General features: G+C 42.4%; 1 protein-coding gene across 6 annotated transcripts in view; it reads right to left on the bottom strand.

Moving 5' to 3' along the window:
- Window positions 1-22,645, bottom strand: part of DLG3 (discs large MAGUK scaffold protein 3) — a 198,098-nt gene that overhangs the window by 167,552 nt on the left and 7,901 nt on the right. For 5 of the 6 annotated variants that reach the window (XM_083159156.1, XM_083159158.1, XM_083159159.1 and 2 more), the window contains exons 2-5: window positions 16,156-16,342; window positions 15,840-15,971; window positions 14,702-14,802; window positions 10,962-11,099 (exon numbers count right to left, since the gene is read on the bottom strand). In XM_083159156.1, the coding sequence (XP_083015282.1) occupies window positions 10,962-11,099; window positions 14,702-14,802; window positions 15,840-15,971; window positions 16,156-16,291 (507 nt within the window). In that variant the 5' untranslated portion in view covers window positions 16,292-16,342. The remainder of the gene's footprint in view (window positions 1-10,961; window positions 11,100-14,701; window positions 14,803-15,839; window positions 15,972-16,155; window positions 16,343-22,645) is intronic. The other variant, XM_083159161.1, reaches the window with a different exon arrangement.

The raw sequence follows: 22,645 nt of genomic DNA, 5'->3' as shown, positions 1-22,645 counted from the left end.
GTACCTCGGGAAAGGGTAAATTCCGCTGTATTTACCCCGTTAATTGTTATAAAGGCCGTGGGTGCTGAGTAAATTTTTCGAAAAAAAGTAATAAACCCCACTCCCAAATTCTGGGAGTGGAACACTCTGAGCAAGTGGGACCAGGACACGCGATCAAATGCTTTATCTGCATCGCAGCTAATTATTATTGAATTCCCTTCAGGGTTCTGTTCTGCTTGGATTATTGCTGCTATTGCTTGACGGACATTATGAACCGACGACTTGCCACGTATAAATCCTGATTGTGATGTATGAAGAAGTTTGGGTAACACTTGTTGCAGTCGTTCCGCCATAATGGCCGTCAATATCTTAAAATCCTGATTTAATAAGGATATTGGACGATAGGAGGCTAGTTGGGTAGGATCTTTCCCCACTTTGGGTATTAAAATAATTCTTGCCTTATTAAATTCTTTGTATGGTGTCTTTCCCTCTAATATGGAGTTAAATAGAGACTCAAGATATGGTAACAGGTGAGGTGTCATCATTTTATAGTACTCTGCACTCAACCCATCAGGGCCAGGGGCTTTACCTCTGGCTAGTTTCCCAATACGTTCTCTAATTTCTAATTCCGATATGGGTCTTGCTAGATCTACACTTTCAGCGTTTGATAGTTTCGGGGCTTTAGCTCTTCTAATAAAGTTCATTCCTAGGGAGGGATTTTCTAGTGGTGCTTCATATAACTGAGAGTAGTATTTTAAAAAGGATTTAGCAATATCAGGTGTTGTATTCAGTTGTTGAGCTCTTGTTATAATTTTAGGTATATGTGTCGTTGGGCGTTTACTTCTTACTAAGGATGCTAGCAATTTACCCGCTTTATTCCCTCCCCTGAAGTATTGGTTTTTTTGGTGATCTAGGCTATATTGTGCCTTTTCTGAACAGAGTGCATCATACAGTACTTTTGTCTCTGAATATTCTTTACGAGATTCTGGGGTATTATTAACCGTCATTGATGAATATGTATTAGAGACTTCTCTACTAAGTTCCTCTAATTTTTTGTTTAGTTGTTTACGTTTAGTTGCAACATATGAAATGATGTATCCTCTTATAACGGGCTTGGATGTGGCCCAAAACAAATTTACATCTTCTATATGTTGTTTATTGTCTTCTGCATAGTTTAAAAACTGGCATTCTAGATAGGCCTTAAAATCTGAGGATTCCATTAGGTAAGTGGGGAATCTCCAATTAAATGCGTAGGACCTAGGGGTTAGAAGAGACAAAGTGAACCATGTAGGGGCGTGGTCTGTAACAACTATGTTTTAATAACTAAAGGGGTGGCTAAGGTTCATATAGGAAGATAGGAAAATAAAAAATGGGGTGCTAAGAAAAATGTATGGTTTAAGTGAGATAAGAGAAACAACATAGGTGACTATAAAGAAAAACACCTCCCGTTTTCTTTTACATATTTGGCGTAAAAAAAAAAAAAAAAATTTCTTCGTTAAGCTATAGGTAAAATAGGAACTCTTAAAATATCTTTCTCCCTGCAAATGTACTGTGAGAATATTTAATGTAAATGTATGGTGATAATATTTAATGTAAATGTTTTGTGATAATATTTAATGTAAATGTTTTGTGATAATATTTAATATAATATTTAATGTAAATGTTTTGTGATAATATTTAATGTAAATGTTTTTGTGATAATACTTAATAAAAATAACTAAAAAAAAAAAAAAAAAAAAAAAAAAAATCGCATCCAGATATTTTCTACAAAAAAAAATCTAAATCACAAATGTAATACAGTGCGATTTTAAACATGACCAAAAATCGCAAAATAAATAGACCAGGTTCAATCTGGCGAGTTTGACGTTGGAGAAATCTTGATAGGGTAAGTATGTGTGTACTGTATGTTAGTGTGTGTGTATAAAAAGTTATACTTTTCTGTGTCTGTTTTTTTACATTATTTTAACAGTAAAATACTGGGACTTGTCGTTGTCCCCAAAAAAACTGCACATTAAAATCGCTCATTTGTCATGTGTGGTATGGTGTGATTTTTCAGCTGTCTAACACATTGCACCCAATTACATCTCGCCACTAGACTGAACATTGCCAACACTTACAGTAGACATACAGTAGATATTTTATTTTCATCTTTAGACAGATCAGCAGGTAATAAAATAGGAACATTTATTAAATAATTGTGGGGAAACATCTGTTCAGCGCAGAGGCGAATGCCTAGGGCCCGCAAGTCTAAATGGGTCCCATAAAGATATCCTAGCCATCCAAAACGTTCCCAGAGGAGCATTGTGTGATGATATCACATGGTCATGCCCAAAATCCCTTTGATAGGACAAAAAATTTTGGACACACACCATATTTTCATCCACTGCATGTGGGCAGTCCGTTTACTTTAAATGTGACACAGGTATTAAGCCTCTAGATGCACATACATTAGTCGGTACATGGTCAGTAGGTTGACAGTGTCTAGATCAACAGTAAAAAGTTTGACTACTGTTGGTCTACAGTCAAAAGGTCGACGCATGAACAAGGTTGACATGAATTTTTCATGATTTTTTTTTAAACAGACTTGTTCATACTTTACCATCCCAGTGGGTATAGTGGGAGAATACAATAGTGTGCCCGAAGTATAGCTTACGCAGCAAGCCATGGGAGAGGACACGGCACAATTATACGGTGTGCATGAGGACCTATGTCGACAGACACCAAAAACATGAAAAACTCATGTCGACCTTTATCTAGGTCAACCTTTTTTTCTTAACAAACAAACGAGAATAGTCGCAAGGCACATTCCTGATCCCTGCTGCCACACAAATTAGAGGATGAGGATCACCCCAAACTCCTCGAGGATAGTACGATGCAAAGATGAAGAAAAGATGTATAAAGGCGCTGGGATCTTGTAGTCCATAAATCTCCTCACTTCCTTAGTGTGCAGAGAACCAGAATTCCTCATAAACATGTGGGAGAAAAAAATAAATAAGGATAGGAAAACAATATCAGGAACTGATATATAAGAAAATGAGGAACTAAGGGTAAATTACTCAATTACAGATGGCGTACCCTATCTCACACAGTGATAGTGCTATACACTCCTATCAAGGTATCTTTATATGTGATCTGGGACACCGATGTGTTCTGGAAAGCTCACACCTCAAAGATCATTTGATAGATGGCGTACCAAACTCACAATAAAACAGCGATAGGTCCTCTCATAAAGGTATCTTTATATCAATATCATCCAATCCGGTCACTTCCAATATGGTCCAGAATGGATATGTGGTGCTCAATGGCATACGGTATAAAAAATAACTCGTTTTAGTTACAAAGTTATTTTATTGATAAAGTGCATAAGTTACCAGTGCACAAGGATAAAAATATTTCAGTACCTGAACGGCGGTATGTGGCCATCAACCGCAAACCAGGTATTAAAACAAAGCGGGTGTCAGCACATTCCTTCTCCACCGACGCGTTTCAACAGACTCAGCTGTCTTTTTCACGGTTGGAGAGAGACTGTGTATGATGGGATATTTATAGTGCTGGCTGTATATGGGGCGGGGTTAACACCGGACGTCTATCCACTCCACTGGTTTCGCCCTCAATGGTGTATTTCATGGCTACGCACAATTAAAATAATATGGGATATCCACGCAATATCGGACCGAAATGTGTCCGTGTATAATTGAAGTTCTAAAATGGCATAATAGCGGAGTTTTCCATACCGCTATTTAGGCGGAAGTGTCAGGTGACCCGCCTCGTTCCCTCTGGAACGCATGCGTCACATCCGCCTTCCGGTCAGAATGCGTCCATGTAAAATTGCATAGCAGCGGAGTTATCCATACCGCTGTTTAGGCAGAAGTGACATGTGAACCGCATCGTATCATCTGGAATGCATGCGTCACATCTGCCTTCCGGCAACAGTAGTACACCGGAACTGTATGGTGTACCCCGTAATTTCTTCCCCGCAATATTGGCTAAAGAAGGAGCCGGTGTGCGGTAATAAATCATCGCTTGGAATACATCGGTCTCTTCCGCCCGAGATATCTGTTATATATATTATTTCTAAAAGAGGAATAGGACCAACCCATTTAAGTGCAAATGTGGCAAACATATACATACATCAAACAGGTTGCATTAATAGTAAAAAACATCAAAACAGGTTGCATTAATAGTAAAAAACATCATTACAGAATAAAATCATTATCATGATAAAAGAATATCAATCAAATCAACATAATAAAATCATTATTATTATAAAAACCACTTTACCTCAAATTCACTGTTGAGGCCATTCGGGGACAATGAATTCAAGTAAAAAATCCACCTCATCTCTTTTTGGGCTAGACAAATATCTTTAGTGTTATGCCTCCAGTCATCCTGTACTTGTTCTAGCCCCCAAAAACCTGTAATTTGGCTCGTATCACATCCAAGTTGGTTTTTAAAATGTAAGAAAAGGGATGGCAAGAGAATTGTTTTCTAGTAATGGCAGATGTTACATCACTTTACACTATTATTAACCATGATGACGGGATACAGGCGATTAAAGAAACCTTGAATTTGCGATGTTATGCGATGGCAGGCGAGGTTATACAATCTTAAATTGTATACCATTGCATTGTATGCCACTGTATCGCATATACAATGGTATGCGATTTAAAATTGTGTAAGCACCTAATGGGTTTTTCAATGTTAATAGTGCCCTCTATAACATAATTAAACATGATGGGTGCTTATTATGTTAAAAGCACCCCCATGCCACCCCCACTATCAACGCCAACCCAAAGCGTGGCGAGCGCAGCGAGCCCACGAGGGGCGGCGGTACGCGTCCTCCGACCTTTTCATACCCCCACTATCCACGTCGGCGTGGAGTTGATGAATTGATTTTATATAGTGTGGCGAGCGCAGCGATCCACCGAGCCCGAAGCGTGGCGAGCCCCGCGAGGGGACGCAAAATACACGTAAAGTAATACACGTCCGCTAGTCACGCTTCGGGCACGGTGGTTCATGGCGCTCGCCACACTATATAAAATCAATTCCATGCCGACGTGGATAGTGGGGGTATGAAAAGGTCGAAGGACGCGTACCACCGCCGCCCCTCGCGGGCTCGCCACGCTTTGGGTTGGCGTGGGGGTGCATTTAACATTGTAAGCCCCCATTAGGGTGCTTATACAATTAAAAATCCTATAGGGGCTTATACAATTTAAAATCGCATCGCTGTGCATCGGGTGTATGGCATGCGATGCGATTATATATCGTACGACTTAATATCGTGGGCGCCATGATAATACACAAGTACCGATGTATGTATAGGTTTGGCACATTTGCACTTAAAATAATGGGTTGGTCCTATACCTCTTTTAGATATAATATATATTGCCGGGCGGAAGAGACCGATGTATTCCAAGCGATAATTTATTACCGCACAACTATATTGCGGGGAAGAAATGACGGGGTACAGCATACAGTTCCGGTGTACTACTGTTGCCGGAAGGCGGATGTGACGCATGCGGTGCACCCATCACTTCCACCTAAACAGCGGTATGGATAACTCCGCTGCTATGCAATTTTACATGGACACATTCTGACCGGAAGGCAGATGGGACGCATGCGTTCCAGAGAGAACGATGCGGTTCACCTGACACTTCCGCCTAAATAGCGGTACAGATAACTCCGCTATTATGCAAGTTTAGAACTTCAATTATACACTGACACATTTCTGTCTGATATTGCGTGGACATTCCATATTATTTTAATTGTGCGTAGCCTCGAAATACACCATTGAGGGTGAAACCAGTGGAGTGGATAGACCTCCGGTGTTAACCCCACCCCATATACAGCCAGCACTATAAATATCCCATCATACACAGTCTCTCTCCAACCTTGACAAAGACAGCTGAGTCTGTTGAAACGCGTCGGTGGAGAGGGAAGGTGCGGACGTCTGCTTTGTTTTGATACCTGGTTTGCGGTTGATGGCCACATACCGCCGTTCAGGTACTGAAATATTTTTATCCTTGTGCACTGGTAATTTATGCACTTTATTTATCAATAAAATAACTTTTTAACTAAAACGAGTTCTTTTTTATACTGTATGCCATTGAGCACCACATATCCATTCCAGACCATATTCGAAGAGACCGGATTGGTCGATATTGATATAGAGATACCTTTAGGAGAGGACCTATCGCTGTTTTATTGTGAGTTTGGTACGCCATCTATCAAATGATCTTTGAGGTGTGAGCTTTCCTATCCAGAACACATCGGTGTCCCAGATCACATTTAAAGATACCTTGATAGGAGTGTATAGCACTATCACTGTGTGAGTGAGGGTACGCCATCCGTAACTGGGTCATTTCCCCTTAGTTCCTCATTTTCTTATATATCAGTTCCTGATATTGTTTTCCTATCCTTTTTTGTTTTCTCCCGCTTCGGCATGTTTATGAGGAATTCTGATTCTCTACACACTAAGGAAGTGAGGAGATTAATGAACTAACAAGATCCCAGTGCCTTTACACATCTTTTCTTCATCTTTGCAACCTTTGTTCTTGTTGCTCTTTTTTTGCCGTGCTAACTCGACCTTTTCATGCGTCTAACTTTTAACTATCGACCAATAGAGGGCGACCTTTTGACTTTCAACCTAATGACCTATATCCCACTAGTCTGACTTGTCTGCCGCACATGTCGGACCTGATTTCCCTTGAACTTCCTTGGTAGTTCCACCTGAGAGTGCTTCCATCCGATTTGGTACTTGATGTGCCATTTTTATATGCTATTTATTGCATATACATAGGGGGAGGGGCCCTAAACTGCATTCCCTGGAAATATGTGGTGCTACCTGCTGAGACTTGTAGTGCAGCAAGCAAGAGGAGGAGATTGCAGGTGCACACTAAATATAAATGCTAAATGTATTAATAGATTTGATATATATATATAACAATCTGGGACAGGTGGGAGGGGTGCTAGTAAATATAAATTAGTTAAATGAAAATCGGACGCAAAACAATGCAAGTGCAAAAAAGCGTCCGTGATGTGACGTGTGCACATTCAAGTTATCTTATGCACAAGCACCTCTGACTCTAACCTGATGCGCATTGGATCTTGAAAAAAATAAAAAAAAACTCATGTCGACCTTTTTTACAGGTCGATCTAATGCATGTGTCAACCTTTTCACTGTCGAACAACAGTGGTCAGTCTTTTTACCGTCAACCTAGACAACACTGACCTAATGACCACATATCCTTTGTTTCGAAGCTCTTCGCTGGGACCTGCTCTTATTGCAGCCCGTTTCTCAGCAAGTGGTTTCTAAATACCCATGAAAATATTTATGTACTGTCGATGAAAAAAATGGAAACTGCAGATTGTGATAAATAGGCACAGATTACTTTAGATCTGCATTATGTAAAGTAATATGCAGACACTTTTTCAAGAGAAGATTGTGATATTTCTCTATTTTTAGTACAGGGCTCGACAAGACGTGGCGACCAGATCCTCTGAGGGGGTGGCCTGCTGCGGAGATAGGATGCAGCAGTGTGTCTCAGCTAGTGCCTATGCCTAAAGAGGCCGCCGCCACATAGCTGCTGATAGTAGTGTGGCCCCCAGGCAGCATTTCAGAGATGCAAACCGCCCACCTGCAGTCCTGCTGTGTTCTTGCCCGGCGTCCCCCTCAGTGCAGCACTTGGTGTGAGGGTGCCTGCTAAGTGTAAGTGCGGTGGCCGGGCTATTTTAAATCCGCTCCCCTGCCTATTGCTCTGTACACTTGGCATTTACCCGAGGCAGACCATGTTGACCCCCTGGCAGACCATGTTCATCCCCTGGCAACAAGCATTTACTGCTGGCAGAGCATGTTAACCCCCTGGGCATGTGGTATATGTAATGGGCATTATGGCATGTGTAAATTTTTGGTTCGCGCCTTGGGCGCGCACGGTCCCTATTATTAGTATATCTGGCGCCTACATTTTCATCCTGGCTCCTAGATTTTAAAGAAATTTATTGAGCCCTGTTTTAGTAATATTAATCATCTCTCCTCCCATTCTTAACTATAAAATATCGACCCTCCCTTCTCACTTCCTAGTTCACCTCTCATTTAAAACACTGATTCGTCCAGTCTCTAATGGGGCCTACACATGTAGTGATGTGTGCCAGTGATCTGGCAGGGCCAGTGTTCTCTGGCGATCTAATCAGATCTAATTAGATTTATACTACATATAGTATTGTAAACAGGGATGCGCATTGCTATCGTCCCTACACACAAAGCGATTTTGGGTAATTTTCTGGGCAATCTAGTCCGATCACTTAGAAAATGACCCAAAATCTCTCAGTGTGTAGGCCCTATTAGATCTTACTAGGATAATCCTCCTGTTCTGTACCAGCACATTCCCTGTCTCCAGCTTCCTCCCATTCACAATAAATGTTTATGATCCTATCCGTCTGCTCTCCCCAGAATGGGTGCCGGACGGCTCCCCGACAGTCGGGATTCCGACAGTCAATACTCTGACGTCGGAATCCCGACTGCTCCCTCGTGGGGGTCCACGACCACCATAGAGGGAGAATAAAATAGGTGGCGAGCGCAGCTCGCCACCGTGCCCGCAGAGTGGCGAGCGCAGCGAGCCCGCAAGGGGCTTCATTGCGCTCCCCACGCTGTGCAGTCGGGATTCCGACGTCTGAGTAATGACTGTCGGAATCCCGACTGTCGGGTAATTATACCACACCCCCCAGAATAGCTGCTTGATATTTCTCCCTTGTAATACCTGGTTTCACATTTTTACTTTGAATGCTTTGCAAGTCACTGTTATTTTTCCATATATGGCATTAGACACATGGGGTGAGATTTAATAGGATGAGAGATTCAGAAAGTGAGAGATTTGGGAAGAAATCTCCAGGTTTTTTTAAAGCGGCAATCATTTACACTGCAAAACCAGTTTGATTTTGCAGTGTAAATGATTGCCGCTTTAAAAAAACCTGGAGATTTCTTCCCAAATCTCTCACTTTCTGAATCTCTCATCCTATTAAATCTCACCCACAGTGTCCATTATATTATATTGCTTTAATATCCATTATATACAAAACAATAACCAGAGAACAGCCTAGTTTCCAAGTACAGTTGCAATAACCACTGTATACAGTTCTATGGTCAACATAAATACAACCACACAACATACCAGAGGATAGTTTTAATAAGGCCAACAAAGTAACTTTTTATTCCCACCAATACTTTTATGTCAAATTATTTCACAACATAAAACCACAAAACATGTATACATATTATGATATCATATATACAGTTGTGCTCATAAGTTTACTTACCCTAGCAGAATTTGTGATTTTTCTGGCCATTTGTCAGAGAATATGAATGATAGCTCATAAACTTTTCTTTCACGCATGGTTAGTGGTTGGGTGAAGCCATTTATTGTCAAACAACTGTGTTTACTCTTTTTAAGTCGTAATGACAACAGAAACTACCCAAATGACCCTGATCAAAAGTTTACATACCCTGGAGATTTTGGCCTGATTACATGCACACAAGTTGACACAAACGAGTTTGAATGGCTACTAAAGGTAACCACCCACATGCAACATATACAATGCCAGGTCAGTATAGCTACACACTACATATAGCTCACATAATTTATATCATTATAGTATACAGTCCCATAAAAACTATTCTGTGCACCCCATGGCAGTATAATTTATTTCCTTTAGCAGAATACATTATGTACATATTACCTCCTCATGACAGGATGTAATATATACCATCAGGTATTGTATGCGGTACCTGGGTTGACAATGTCTAGGTCGACCGCTATTGTTTGACAGTGACTAGGTCGACACCTGGAAATAGTTGACATACCATTATTTGGCACTGACAGAAGGTTAACACACATTTTTCACGTGTTTTTGGTGTACATTGACTTGGTTTATACTTTACTATTAAAGTTGGCATAGAGGACCTTATTCTAGTTCAATCTTTCTGACAAAATCCTTCTTAGATGGACAAAACCATGTGCACTGCAGGTGGGGCAGATGTAACTTGTGCAGAGAGAATTAGATTTGGGTGGGGTTTTACTTCAAAGTGATATCTATATTGCAGTGTAAAAATAAAGCAGCCAGTATTTACCCTGCACAGAAACAAAATAACTTACCCAAATCAAATGCTCTGGTTTTGTCCATCTAAAGCCCTGTACACACGCTTAGATTTGATGTTAGATTCGATTTTCTATTAGATCTGGCATTAGATCATCCCATTCGATTTGGCATTAGATCTGTACTTTTGCATTCGATTCGATTTCGATTTCACAATGTAGGCACAATGTACTCATTCGATTTACTGGATCGAATTCGAGAGTTCCTTGGCTGCACAGTAGATTTTTCTATTCGATTTTGAGAAAACGGGAGTGCGCATCGAATCGAATGCAGATCGAAAGTGTCCTAAAAACCATTCGATGTGGATTCGATTTTGCTTCTATAAGCAAAATTGAATCAAAAACAGGGAAAAATCTAAGCATGTGTACACAGCTTAAGAAGGATTTTGTCAGAAAGTGAACTAGAATAAGGCCATCTATGCCAACTTTAATAGTAAAGTATAAACCAAGTACGTGTACACCAAAAACACGCAAAAAACGTGTGTTGACCTTCTGTCAGTGCCAAATAATGGTATGTCGACCATTTCCAGGTCGACATACCATAAGGCCCAGAGTGAGAATAAAAGTGTGCCGAGCGCAGCAAGCCACCATGCCCAAAGCATGGCGAGTGCAGTGACCGATGCGAGGGGACATGGTACACTACATGTTGTCCATGTCGACACCTTGCAATTGTTGTCTGTGTTGGTAGAGCACACAGATCAGTTGATCACTACTTTGCACTATTGCACCTAGGAATACTGCATGTTAAAGGTTTTAAGTTTGGAACACACGGAGAACAGATATTCAATTGAAATAACCCTAGCATTACAAGGACTGTACAATGAGTAATCTGACCTTCGGAAGAATTGCGTGCAAAGGGCTCAGCAGAGTATGTGCCATTTCCTTCATGTCCGTCATCTTCCCAACCACGCAAACAAACTCAGGTTCCAGATCATTTGTCAATTCATCTCCAACCTCAGATTTCCAAAAACTCTAAAATGATAAATAAGGACAAAATATTTAAAAACGATAGAGATAGATAGATATTATGTTTTGTTTTTTTTCTAGTAGAAAAGAGTTTACATGCATAAGCAAGAATCATGGGGGATTATTTACAAGGATGGGAGTTCTATTGAAGATGGGATGTTGCCCATAGCAACCAATCATAATTTACTTATTTTTTAAACACCCTATAGAACGGGCATGTCCGACCTCCAGCTATTGTGAAACTACACATTCCAGCATGCCCTGCTATAGTTTTAGCATCCCCTAATAGCAAAACGATGGCAAGGCATGCTGGGATGTGAAGTTTACAACAGCTGGAGGGCCGAAGGTTGAAAATGCCTCTTCCAGAAGATAATAGATAGTATCTTATTGGTTGCCCATAGAAACATCCCATCTGAAATAAAAAGTATCTTTACTAAGATGGGATCTCAATACCCATGAAATGATGTAGAAATTGCAGTTGTAAGCATAATTTTAATCATTGCTTTGTACTGATAACTATATATCGTATGTGGTCCTTTTGCATATGATGTATCGTACGTGGACCCATTCATGGCTGCGGGTTCCAATAAATATTCATGGCAGCCATGGTGATCTGCAACTCTGATCTGATCAGCATTGGAACGCACCTCTGATCAGAGTCGGAGGAAAATGAATTGCGCTATGGCCGTTTTTCATCTGATCAGTCGTTCTGAAATTTTGGAATCGGATGTAAAAATGGTCATTTATTTATTTTTTATTAACAGTTTCGGTACTTCTTTAGTTTCACGATTTGATGTGCGATGCGATTTAGTACCTGTTTATAACCCCACTATCCACTACGGCATAGAGCTGATTTTAGATAGATTGGCGAGCGCAGTGAGCCACCGAGACCGAAGCGTGGAGAGCACAGCGTGCCCTGCGAGGGGACGCGGATTACTTTACATGCATTCCGTGGCAACCGCAGCGAGAATACATGTAAAGTTATCCGCGTCCGCTCACCACGCTTCGGGCTCGGTGGCTTGCTGTGCTCGCCACACTATATAAAATCAGCTCTATGCCGTAGTGGATAGTGGGGTTATGAACAGGTACTTAATCGCATCGCATATCAAATCGTATGCAAATCGCATGCGATATCTGCCACCGTGAAACTAAACAAGTACCACAGTTTCTAATATAGCGCATACATATTCCACAGCGCTTTATAGAGAATGTTTGAACATTCACATCAGTCCCTGCCCCAGTAGAGCTTACAATCTATATTCCCTGCCAGATGTACACGCACACACATTCATTCTAGGGTTAATTTTTTTTTTTGTTAGGAGCCAAATAACCTACCAGTGTATTTTTGGAATGTGGGAGGAAACCGGAGTACCCGGAGGAAACCCACGCAAGTGCGGGGAGAATATACAAACTCCGCACAGTTAGGGCCATGGTGGGAATTTTCCTCTTCTTTTTTAATCCTCATAAAAACCAAATACAAACAATAAAGAGAATATGGTGTAGTAGTCCTAATAAAAAGTGTTTTTAGTCTATATAGACTCTCTAGCCCAAATATATGGGGGATTTGTGTGTTTTCTTCTATATTTCTCATGGTGTCACCTCCGTGAAGTTGTAAACATTGACTGATGCTCACACTCAGCTTACATTCCACAAGATAATGGTAAACTCATAAAGGTATCTTTCAAGCAGCCGTTCCTCTCTTCAATCGTTTAGAGAAATAAGCTTACATGTATGCTTACTTGTGTAATACTTGGTCTCCTCCTATAACGGTTTCTTTACATCCATAAGAAACAATCAACCAGGATTGCAATGAAGTAAAAAAATATGTTTATTTCTCCATAAAAGGATTTTCTCATTAAAAATATATAAATAAAATACCAGGGGGTCACATTGGATGGAACACAACTGACCACAGATTCTGCAATGGGAAGATGAAAAACCCAGGAATAGCTCACCAAAAGCAGGTCCGTGGACTGCAGTGGGTGACACACTCCTGGATAAAATATATATTTTAATGAGAAAATCCTTTAATGGAGAAATAAACATATTTTTTACTACATTAATCACACTAGTGCAAGGCTGGGCAACACCGGCCCTCCAGATGTTAATGAACTACACATCCCAGGATGCTTTGCATTAGTTTTGCTATGTGGCCATGCTGAAACTGATGCAAGGCATGCTGGGATGTGTAGTTCATCAACATCTGGAGGGCCGGTGTTGCCCAGCCCTGCACTAGTGGATGGATGGGGACCGTAGCAGGTGAGATATCTTTCTGTCCCTCTCCTCCAGCCTCAGTCAAGTGCCTAGGGCCTAATTCATACCTGATCGCAGGGCAAATTAGTTCTCAAAATGGACAAATCCACGTGCACTGCAGGTGGGGCAGATGTAACATGTGCAGAGAGAGTTAGATGTAGGTGGGGTGTGTTCAAACTGAAATCTAAATTGCAGTGTAAAAATAAATCAGACAGTATTTACCCTGCACTGAAACATAACTACCCCAAATGTAACTCTCTGCACATGTTACATCTACACACCTGCAGTGCACATGGTTTTGTCCATTTTGGGACAAATTTGTCCTGCGATCAGGTCTGAATTAGTTCAGTAGTTGGGACTCTGCACACATGCGATTGTGTGATTACAGGCAGCCTGGAGGAATCTTTCACAAATCTTTCCTACAAAATGCCAGTTAAGGTCCATACACATTGGTTTATTATGCCCAGCGTGTAAGGACAGCAATGACCCCTGTCATCGCTGGGGGGGGGGAGCCGCGCTCAGTGCATACACACTTAGCGGCTTTCCCCCTGCCCGGCGTTGTCAGCAAGGGGGGGGGGGGGGGAGGCACAGTGCTAGGCAAAGCCATCCACAAAGCTGCTCATCTGCCAGCAGATGAGCATCTTTCCCATACACACTAAGTGGCTTTGAGCTGAAAGCTGCACAAAACACGAAGTTTGAACAGCTTTTAGCTCAAAATCGCCCAGTGTGTATGGGCCTTAGCATACAGTGACATCAGTCATTGATAATGCCATCCCAGCAAGATATACTTAGTACACACAATGAAAATAGAAGCTGCAGAATGTATCATATATACTGTATACAGTATATGTCTAGAGTCCATGCGGCTCCGAAACACTGCCGTCTGTTGGCACTGAGTTAAACTACATCTCTTTTTCTCCCCCACATGCACAAACACAGAGGAAATCACAAGGTAGCAGATTAGCTTTTAAAGCACTTGCTTTAAGCGGGCTTACTAGTTCTTAATAATAACTTAATTCAGTGATGGGGAACCTTCGGCCCTCCAGCTGTTGTTGAACTTTATATCCCAGCATGCCCTGGTACAGTTTTAGCATGGTGAAATAGCAAAACTGTAGCAGGGCATCCTGGGATGTGTAGTTCAACAACAGCTGGAGGGTCAAAGGTTCCCCATCCCTGACTTAATACAAAGGCCCCTAAAAAATGTAAGTTGCAAGAAACCTATTTTATACTACAGAAAATCCCTCATTGTAGGAACACCTCTGCATTTCTATCTGTTCTTGTGGAGTTAAGTTGGTGCATTGACAAAAATGTAGTGTACACGGCTTTATATATTTCTCATTCCCAAGCCCTATTACCTGCAGATCCACAGTACCCACTGTGGGTGTGTCCATGTTTGGGCTCTCAATGGCACCACATTTTACAGAATTCAACATCACTTCATAATATTCTTGTATGTCTGAAACACAAGATGCAACAGTTACCAAACATGTTAAAGTGATGCAAATGAGCACGGGAGCTAAAGCTGTACTAATACCCAGCATGAGGGATTGTTGCTTGTGGTTAGATCTTTTCCACAGACCCTTCCCCCCTCACAAACACCACCTTCTAAAATAAATTGGAAACTGAACACATTTGTTGGTCTGGTATTAAGCACAGAGCCTTGAAGAAGAAAAAAACAGTTATGCAATGCATTTACACCTTTTGGCTGTAGAGCGGCTTTAAACAGCATATGGACAGTTTAATCACCTTTTTATTTAATAACTAGTTAAAATCCCATCAAAATTACAGCTTCTGCAATGTAGTTTGAGCTGTGACAGTTTTTAGCCCACAAACTCTACACCCCAACCCGAGTCCCTATCTGCTCCGACATCCGAACTCTGTCTTCACAGCTCCCTCTCTTCATATGTTCCTGCAAAAGTTTCTTTCAATTTCTGTTGATAACTTTTACCACACAAAGGAGTAATTTGGTCCACCAAGTGGCATCTAGTGGTACTAGTTAGATATATACAATATATTATTTTTTAAGAATGACTCTGCCTTTGTTGCTGTTGAATTCCCTCTAACAGTATTTTAAGAATGAGAGGCAATCACCTGAGCCAGTGTCTCACCTGTAGCAGCTCTGAGATGCTGCCCTACCCTCACACACACTGGATGTATCATGTTACATGTTTCTGTAGGGCACACACACTGCTGATCTGCAGTAGAGCACATGATATGAGTTTCATTTATACAATTTTTTGATGAATGTATGATTGTTGTTGCTCTCAGCCCTCTCACTCCCCCCATCATGGGAAAGAACTCTGAACTTCAGCTTTACGGTGTATAAACCCTCTACCCCAGCCCATCACACATGCATGTACTACTACCTCCAGCTAGTGATCTCACTTCACCAAATCATGTTGTTATATCAGTGTCACAAATGTAATGCGTCCAATCTCATGTTCCAGGCAGAGAAGCCAGGTACTACTGTAAAAGAAAGAAGTCTGCTCATACCTAGAAGAGCCTGGAAGAGGTCGCCCCCCAGCATGCACGTCACCTCCTGCAGGGACTCCCGGAGCGTCTGCTGTTCCGGCGCACAGAGGCGGCCTTGGTAGGAGCGGAGCAGGTGCTGAGCCCGCTGGGTGTCTGCGGGCACAAGTTACACGCACAGCTCAATAAGCGCACATGCAACTTCATACTATGCGCAAACTGGGTGGTGCAGAAGTATACGAGAAGCGTAAGAGGGACAGGATAAGCTGCACATGAGGGAAATGTAGAGCATGCACAGACATATGGCAAAATCAAATAATATTAAGGGCAGTGAAATTACCTCTTCTGGGGGACATGGGGTTCCTATAATCAGCACAAAGGAGGGTTCCAAAGTAGCCTTCGTGTTGTCTGACTTTCGCTTGTTGCTCTGGGCTCCTGGTCAGGGTCGCACTACTCCCCCTCTGTCTGCATCGCATTTCCCTCTGGCTGCAGCGCTTTTTCCTTGTGCAGGTCACAGTTTGTTTGGACTGGAGAAAGTAGGACAGAGTATAACTGCAAACACACTGCTGTGCAATCAGGGCCTGCCCTGAGCCCAGTGTCACCCACGCACAGTCTCTCACACAGTCCGTCAGTCACACACAGTCACACAAACACACACTAGAGCCAGACAGCGAATGCTATGTACACTGTATAACCGCAGGCACTTTTTTTCATAAAGAAAGTATGTCAATGTCATTGCAGAGGTGATGGTTTACAGAAGCACAAAACATGACGGCTAAACATTGCAAAGCATTTACCAAAATTATAACTGATTCAGGGACCGATTTATTAACATTGGCTTGCATTATATTACAATCACCTAAATGCATTAAAGGGCTTTAGGTGCAGCTGAAAATGATGTAACAGTTCAGAAAATATATAGGACCATCTAGGTAATTATGAGTAAATATGCAGCTCCCAATGGTAATCTGGATTGTTACCAAGGATTGAGTGACAGAAAAAAAATGTGAGAGTAAACTCTCTCAGAGAGCGAAATAATGAATAATATATAATTTATTATAATCAATCAAAAAAAAATAATAAAATAAAGCACAATTCATAAAGGACAATAAAAATACACTTATAATATTAATAAAAAATGTATAATCAAAATAAATATAAAATTAAAAGCAGCCAATAAATTCCACCAGGATTAGACAGTAGATCCTCTTGTAGTATTTTTTTTTAATGGTTTAATAATCCCTTTAAATTTTAATAATCCCTTTAATTAACAGCTGGCCAGCACTTATTGTTAATTATTAATAATGTAGGAAATTGCCTTCTGATTGTAAAAGAGGGGATATCAGTCATCCAATGGTTAGAGAAAGCCACCAGTTTAGTACATTCCAGTTTAGATCAGGGGACACACAGTGGAGCTGGTGGTTAAATAGGTACTGCTGATGTATGTGAGCCACAGGGCATCAAGAGGGCACATTCACCAATGGATAAGCGGTCTGCTCCCGACACTGTGCTCGTGGATAATCTGTTGGGCTAGACGGCTTGATGGTGGATCTTAACCACAGGGTTAAATGGTTTGCTCTGATGGAGAGATTGGCAAGTAGTGGTCAGTCCAATATCCTTAACGTGTTTCTCCGCACTGGCGGTTTCATCAGAAGTAACCAGATCGCATTTCCCATACTTAGAAACGTGATATAGACAAATGTACAAGTAAATAAAAACTGTGAAAGAAAACTGCAGAGTCCTGTGATAATAACGCTAGCTCCGCCACTTATGGTAGAAAGTTAAAAGGCCGACATGCAGTAGATTGACACCGACAAAAGGTTGACATTGGCAAAAGGTCGAAATACAATAGGTGGAGATGGTCAAAAGTTTGATACAACGTGAAAAAGTGGACACATGAAAAGGTCGATATACCAGGGCTATTTTTCATCCGGAGCGGTCCGGAACGCGGTTCCTGAAGTTCAAATGAAAAATGACGTCATCAGGAACGGCGTTCCAGGACCTGCTCCAGGCCGCCCGGCACAGGCATCGCCTGCCCGCTTCCCTCCCCTGCCCGAGTCCCAGTGCACTCAGTCTCCGTTGCCCGCAGCCGCGGGATCGCGCAGCCCCGCAGTGCATCCTGGGATTGCACAACCTGGCCTGCAGTGCATCCTGGGATCAGATGACGTGGGCGGGACTCTGAGCCAGCGCGTGATGGTGTCAGAGCTGCGGGCGGCCTTCCCCGGATCTCTGGAGCTGCCTAGCAGCAGCCAGAGCCCCGGCCGCCCAGCTCCTCTCTCCAGACTCCCTTCATCTGCCCATCACCTGGCAGCGCACCTCCAGCAGCAGCCGGCTGCGGCCCACCCTCCCTGCCTGCCACAACCACACAGCCTGCACAGGTCAGAGAGCGGAGCCTGAACAGCAGCCACAGCATAGCAGGAAGTAATTTGATGGCAATGCACCACCATCATCAGCAAGGTAACCACTGCTCCTATGCCCAGCCAGCCAGCTGGCACATGCCATTTGCCCAGTGTTGCCTCCAGCTCCATCATATAATATGATGGAGCTGGAGGCAACACTGGGCGAATGGCATGTGCCAGCTGGCTGGGCATAGGGGCAATGTAACCTGTCAATGGATATGATTCATATCCATTGGCAGGTTACATTGCCCCTATGCCCAGGCGTGCGCATATTCTCCACTTTGCTGCTGGGGATTGTTATGTTACTGCCACTGTTGGGAGGAATTATATGTTTTTCTTTCTTTTTTTAAATGTCATGACCCGCCCCTTTTGTAGCTCCTCCCATATCACCGCCCACTTTGTGCCCCGCCCACAGTTCCTGAACCTATTTTCCTAAAAAAATAGCACTTTAACCATACACATGGACAACAATTAGGAGCGTTAAAATGTGCTGAGCAAACCGAGGCACCAGACCCAAAGTATGGGGAGCCATGATAGGTTAAGCGTCACACTAATTAGTTGTCCATGTCTACAGTGCCACAAAACAATTGTCAAAAACATGTCACCCTTTGATCATGTCAACCTACTGCATATCTCATTCAGGAAATACTCTGATTCCATGGATACATATCATATGGATTTAGTTTAGTCCGTATGCGCCCCAAGTAGCCGGTCTGAGTGGCCCTCCCATCCGCCCGGCGGCTTTGCCGGGAGTCAAGTACAGGGGAATTCTTGCAAGAAGTCCGTAGTTCTCACGAGATTCCTCTTGATCAACAGCAGCCGGAGACTCAGTCCTATTCAGCAGCAGCCGCCAGAGCATGGGGCGGCTGCAGCAGGACAATTTGTAAGAGAAATTTTTACATATGGCCGCCGAAGGAATTTTTCCCCATACAAACGGCCCTTGGCACAAAAAAGGTTCCCCCCCCCCCCCCTGCACTAAACCAATGGGTAGATGCAACACACCTCAGGATTTATTAACGCCTCTGAAAAAGTACACTTCTGCCATTCAAGATAAATGGCCGACCTGATACCTTTGGACATATTTGTTCACATTAACAATGATAAAAATATATCATCTGAGACCACTTAATTCTACACTATGAATGACATTCATCCCTGCCTCCCACCACATATTATTTTTCTGAAATCTTGACTACTAATTCACTACTGTGGGACTTATGTAACATTTGTAGAAGCGGGAAGCGAGAATTTGAATAAACTAATGTCAGTTACAAAGTCAGACACAGGGCTTGGCTCCCACAGATTATGTTCCAACTATGAAACTGGTTGCAAGATTTTGGACCTTTTAAAATTCGTTGAGATGTAAATAAAGTAACCTCTCTCTCTCTGTTAATCCCCTTTCTCCATAAAGAAAACATATTCTTCAGCCCATGGTCATACGAAACATACTAAAATTTCTTACAAAATTATGTCTTCAAGGAAAAGAACTATTTTAGATTAAAAAAAATATCTAGAATCTAAAAACGTAACTTTATAAAATAAATTGGAAGTGTTATGGTCATAACAAGAAAGCTACTTCTATGATCCATTCTCCAGCTCTAGATAAGAGGTCTAATCAGATTTTTTTTCCCCCAGCAGCGTGTTTTTGGAGAGGAGAGGGACAAACACACACACACACAGAACCATCTATGATACCTTGAGATTAGATGTACACTAGACTCTCTCACAGTGCTAGTGTCTACAGAAGATATGTGCCGGTGAGAGATGGGGGGTCCATACATGGGCCCCTTCTCATGCTGTGAATTTCACTGTGTGCTTTCCAATGTAGTTCATATCTCACTCAGGGGCCCATTTATCATGTAATATCTGCGGCTAGGATCAGCACTAACAGCGCATGCACAGACCCACCGGCACCTGGCTGAGTGCATCGCAGGGATGGGATCCTTTCAGAGCTGCTGTCCCTGCATGTGCATGGACATACTTCATGCCAATAGGATCGCATATTACAATGCGATCCTGGACAGAAAGAAATCTTTGCCCAGATTGCACTGTATATGTCAGGGGTGTCAAACTCAAATTCATCGGGGGCCACATCAGCAGTTTGGTCACCCTCAAAGGGCCGGTTGTATCTGTAGGTCCCCCTGTATAATTATAATGCCATGACACCACAGGCTGCTCCCCCTGTATAATATAAAATGAATGCCATGACACCACAGGCTTCTCCCCCTGTATAATAATAATGCCATGACACCACAGACTGCTCCCCCTGTATAATATAATAAAAGTAATGCCATGACACATAAATGATTATACAGGAGGAGCAGCCTGTGGTGTCATGGCATTATTATTATTATACACGGGGACACCTCAGGAAACAGCAGATATATATATTTTTTTTGTGAGTGTGATCCTCATCCTCACTTACTGTTTCTCCGTCTTTCCTGCAGCTGCTGCGGCTTCCAGCTTTTCTTCACTGCTTGCTGCGGCCACACTGTCCCCGACTCCCGATCCAGCTTCCCTGCCTGCTCCTACTTCTCTACAGACGCATGGGCGGGCGGCGTCATCGTCATGACGTCCCCACCCAGTGTCTGTCACTGCCGGGCATCAGAGGGAACAGGCGGCCTGGCCCTCCTCCACGTAGCCGTGGAGGCCGGCGGCCATGTTTCTGTAGCCGCATACATATGTGCCTACAGGAACATGGCCGCCGACAGTGGAGGAACAGGTAAGGCGGACGTGGACGCGGCCCGCAGCACTCCTGTTTTAGACACACTGCCCCTGCGTGCTATCTCCTCGCGCGGGCCACATGACGAGGTCTGGGGGGCCAGATTTGGCCCGCGGGCCTTGTGTTTGACACCCATGGTATATGTGATCATTGGTAATGGACCCCGCAGTGTGTGTTGTGCTCCGGTGTTCTGAATCTCATTGTTTGCTAGTCTTTAGAGTTCATTTCTCATTCATGTGATCTGTCCTCCAATGTTTACAATCACTATGTGATCCTAAACACCTTTGTATTATCTAGTATTTAAAAATATTCCACCATATGCTGTTTTTCTGAAACATTAGTAAGCACTAGTGTCAATGTCTACTACAAAGTCATTTCTGCTCTACCTCATACTTATTTGGTGTCTCTTGCAGTTTTCCATCTGCAGCAGAACCCACATTTTCTTGCAGGGATCTTTGGCAAAGACGTGTGACCCTTTAGATGAGGCATTCACAACCTTGGACCTCAAGGCACACTAAGGGGTACATTTACAAAGATGGGAGTTCTAGTAATGATGCCCATAGCAACCAATCAGATTCTATCTATTATCTTCTAGAAGGGTAAATAATAAGACGTAGAATCTGATTGGTTCTTATGGGCAACATCCCATCTTCATTGGAACTCCCATTTAAATATATATATATATATATATATATATATATAGGTGCTGGTATAGCTGGTACAGTACAATTGTACTGATGAAATACAGTAATGCAGTAATGAAGTGTGGAAGTCGAAATTGTACCTCTACCCCATTAAGGTATTACGACCACCCTCTGCGCAATTCCATTACGCCATTTGCGTCTTATTAGCTTAAACGTAACTACAAGGGTCGGACGTGAAACATTAATGGTTAATTCTTAACAAAAATGTTTCCTTTTGTCTTATTTTGTTTGCGTGAAACTCTCTGAGTAAACCCCAATGTTGTTTTTGATTTAACTTGTCACAATTGCCGTCAACAGTCGCAAAGGTCAGTATAGTGAAACAATCACTATATATGACCTTACAGATACCTAGTCTGTGTTATAGAATGAACCAGTGTGCTTAAGAAACAAAGGCTATAATTCCAGCTCACACCAGTTCTCAGTTTCGCCTAAACTTCAAGAACAAAGGAAACAAGCATGCTCTGGCGAGATTCTCATTAACAGGAAAACGTCCCAGTGAAGCTGAGAGCCAATGAAGAGTTGCCCAAGCCCCTTTCCTTTACCCAATGATCATCCAGTCTGATCACACACCCCTTTGCTTTAAAGGCCTTAGCCGGGGATCCCGGAATTCATTATATGTGATCTAGCCAGAACGCATATCCCAAGAGCTTGGGGGATTCTTATCCGGTCGTGGTATCTGCTTCCTCTTGACGGTAATTGATATTCCTTATTTGTGCTAGCTTTATGTGTTAGCTGTGCCTGCATTTGAATACTTCTTGTAAAACTGTTTCTTCATGTATGAGCTGTATAGCATCATTTTCTAGTTTATATTGTGTGTCATCCTTTAATCACCTGCATCCACTTTGGACTTAAATATATACAGAATCGGGGTCAGAGCCGTGATCTTCTTATAACCAGTGTTTGATTGCATTATTTCTTTAAGAGTGTAACAGCGTCTCAGACGCAGCGTCAGCATTGACCTTTATCAATTAATCTACCGACTGGTATAGTTATTGTATCGCTGGT

This window comes from Crinia signifera, chromosome 9 (assembly GCF_055691185.1).
Source record: "Crinia signifera chromosome 9, ASM5569118v1, whole genome shotgun sequence".
Lineage (NCBI taxonomy): Eukaryota > Metazoa > Chordata > Amphibia > Anura > Myobatrachidae > Crinia > Crinia signifera.
Note: the sequence above shows the minus strand (reverse complement) of the source record. Positions and strands in the feature narration are given on the sequence as shown.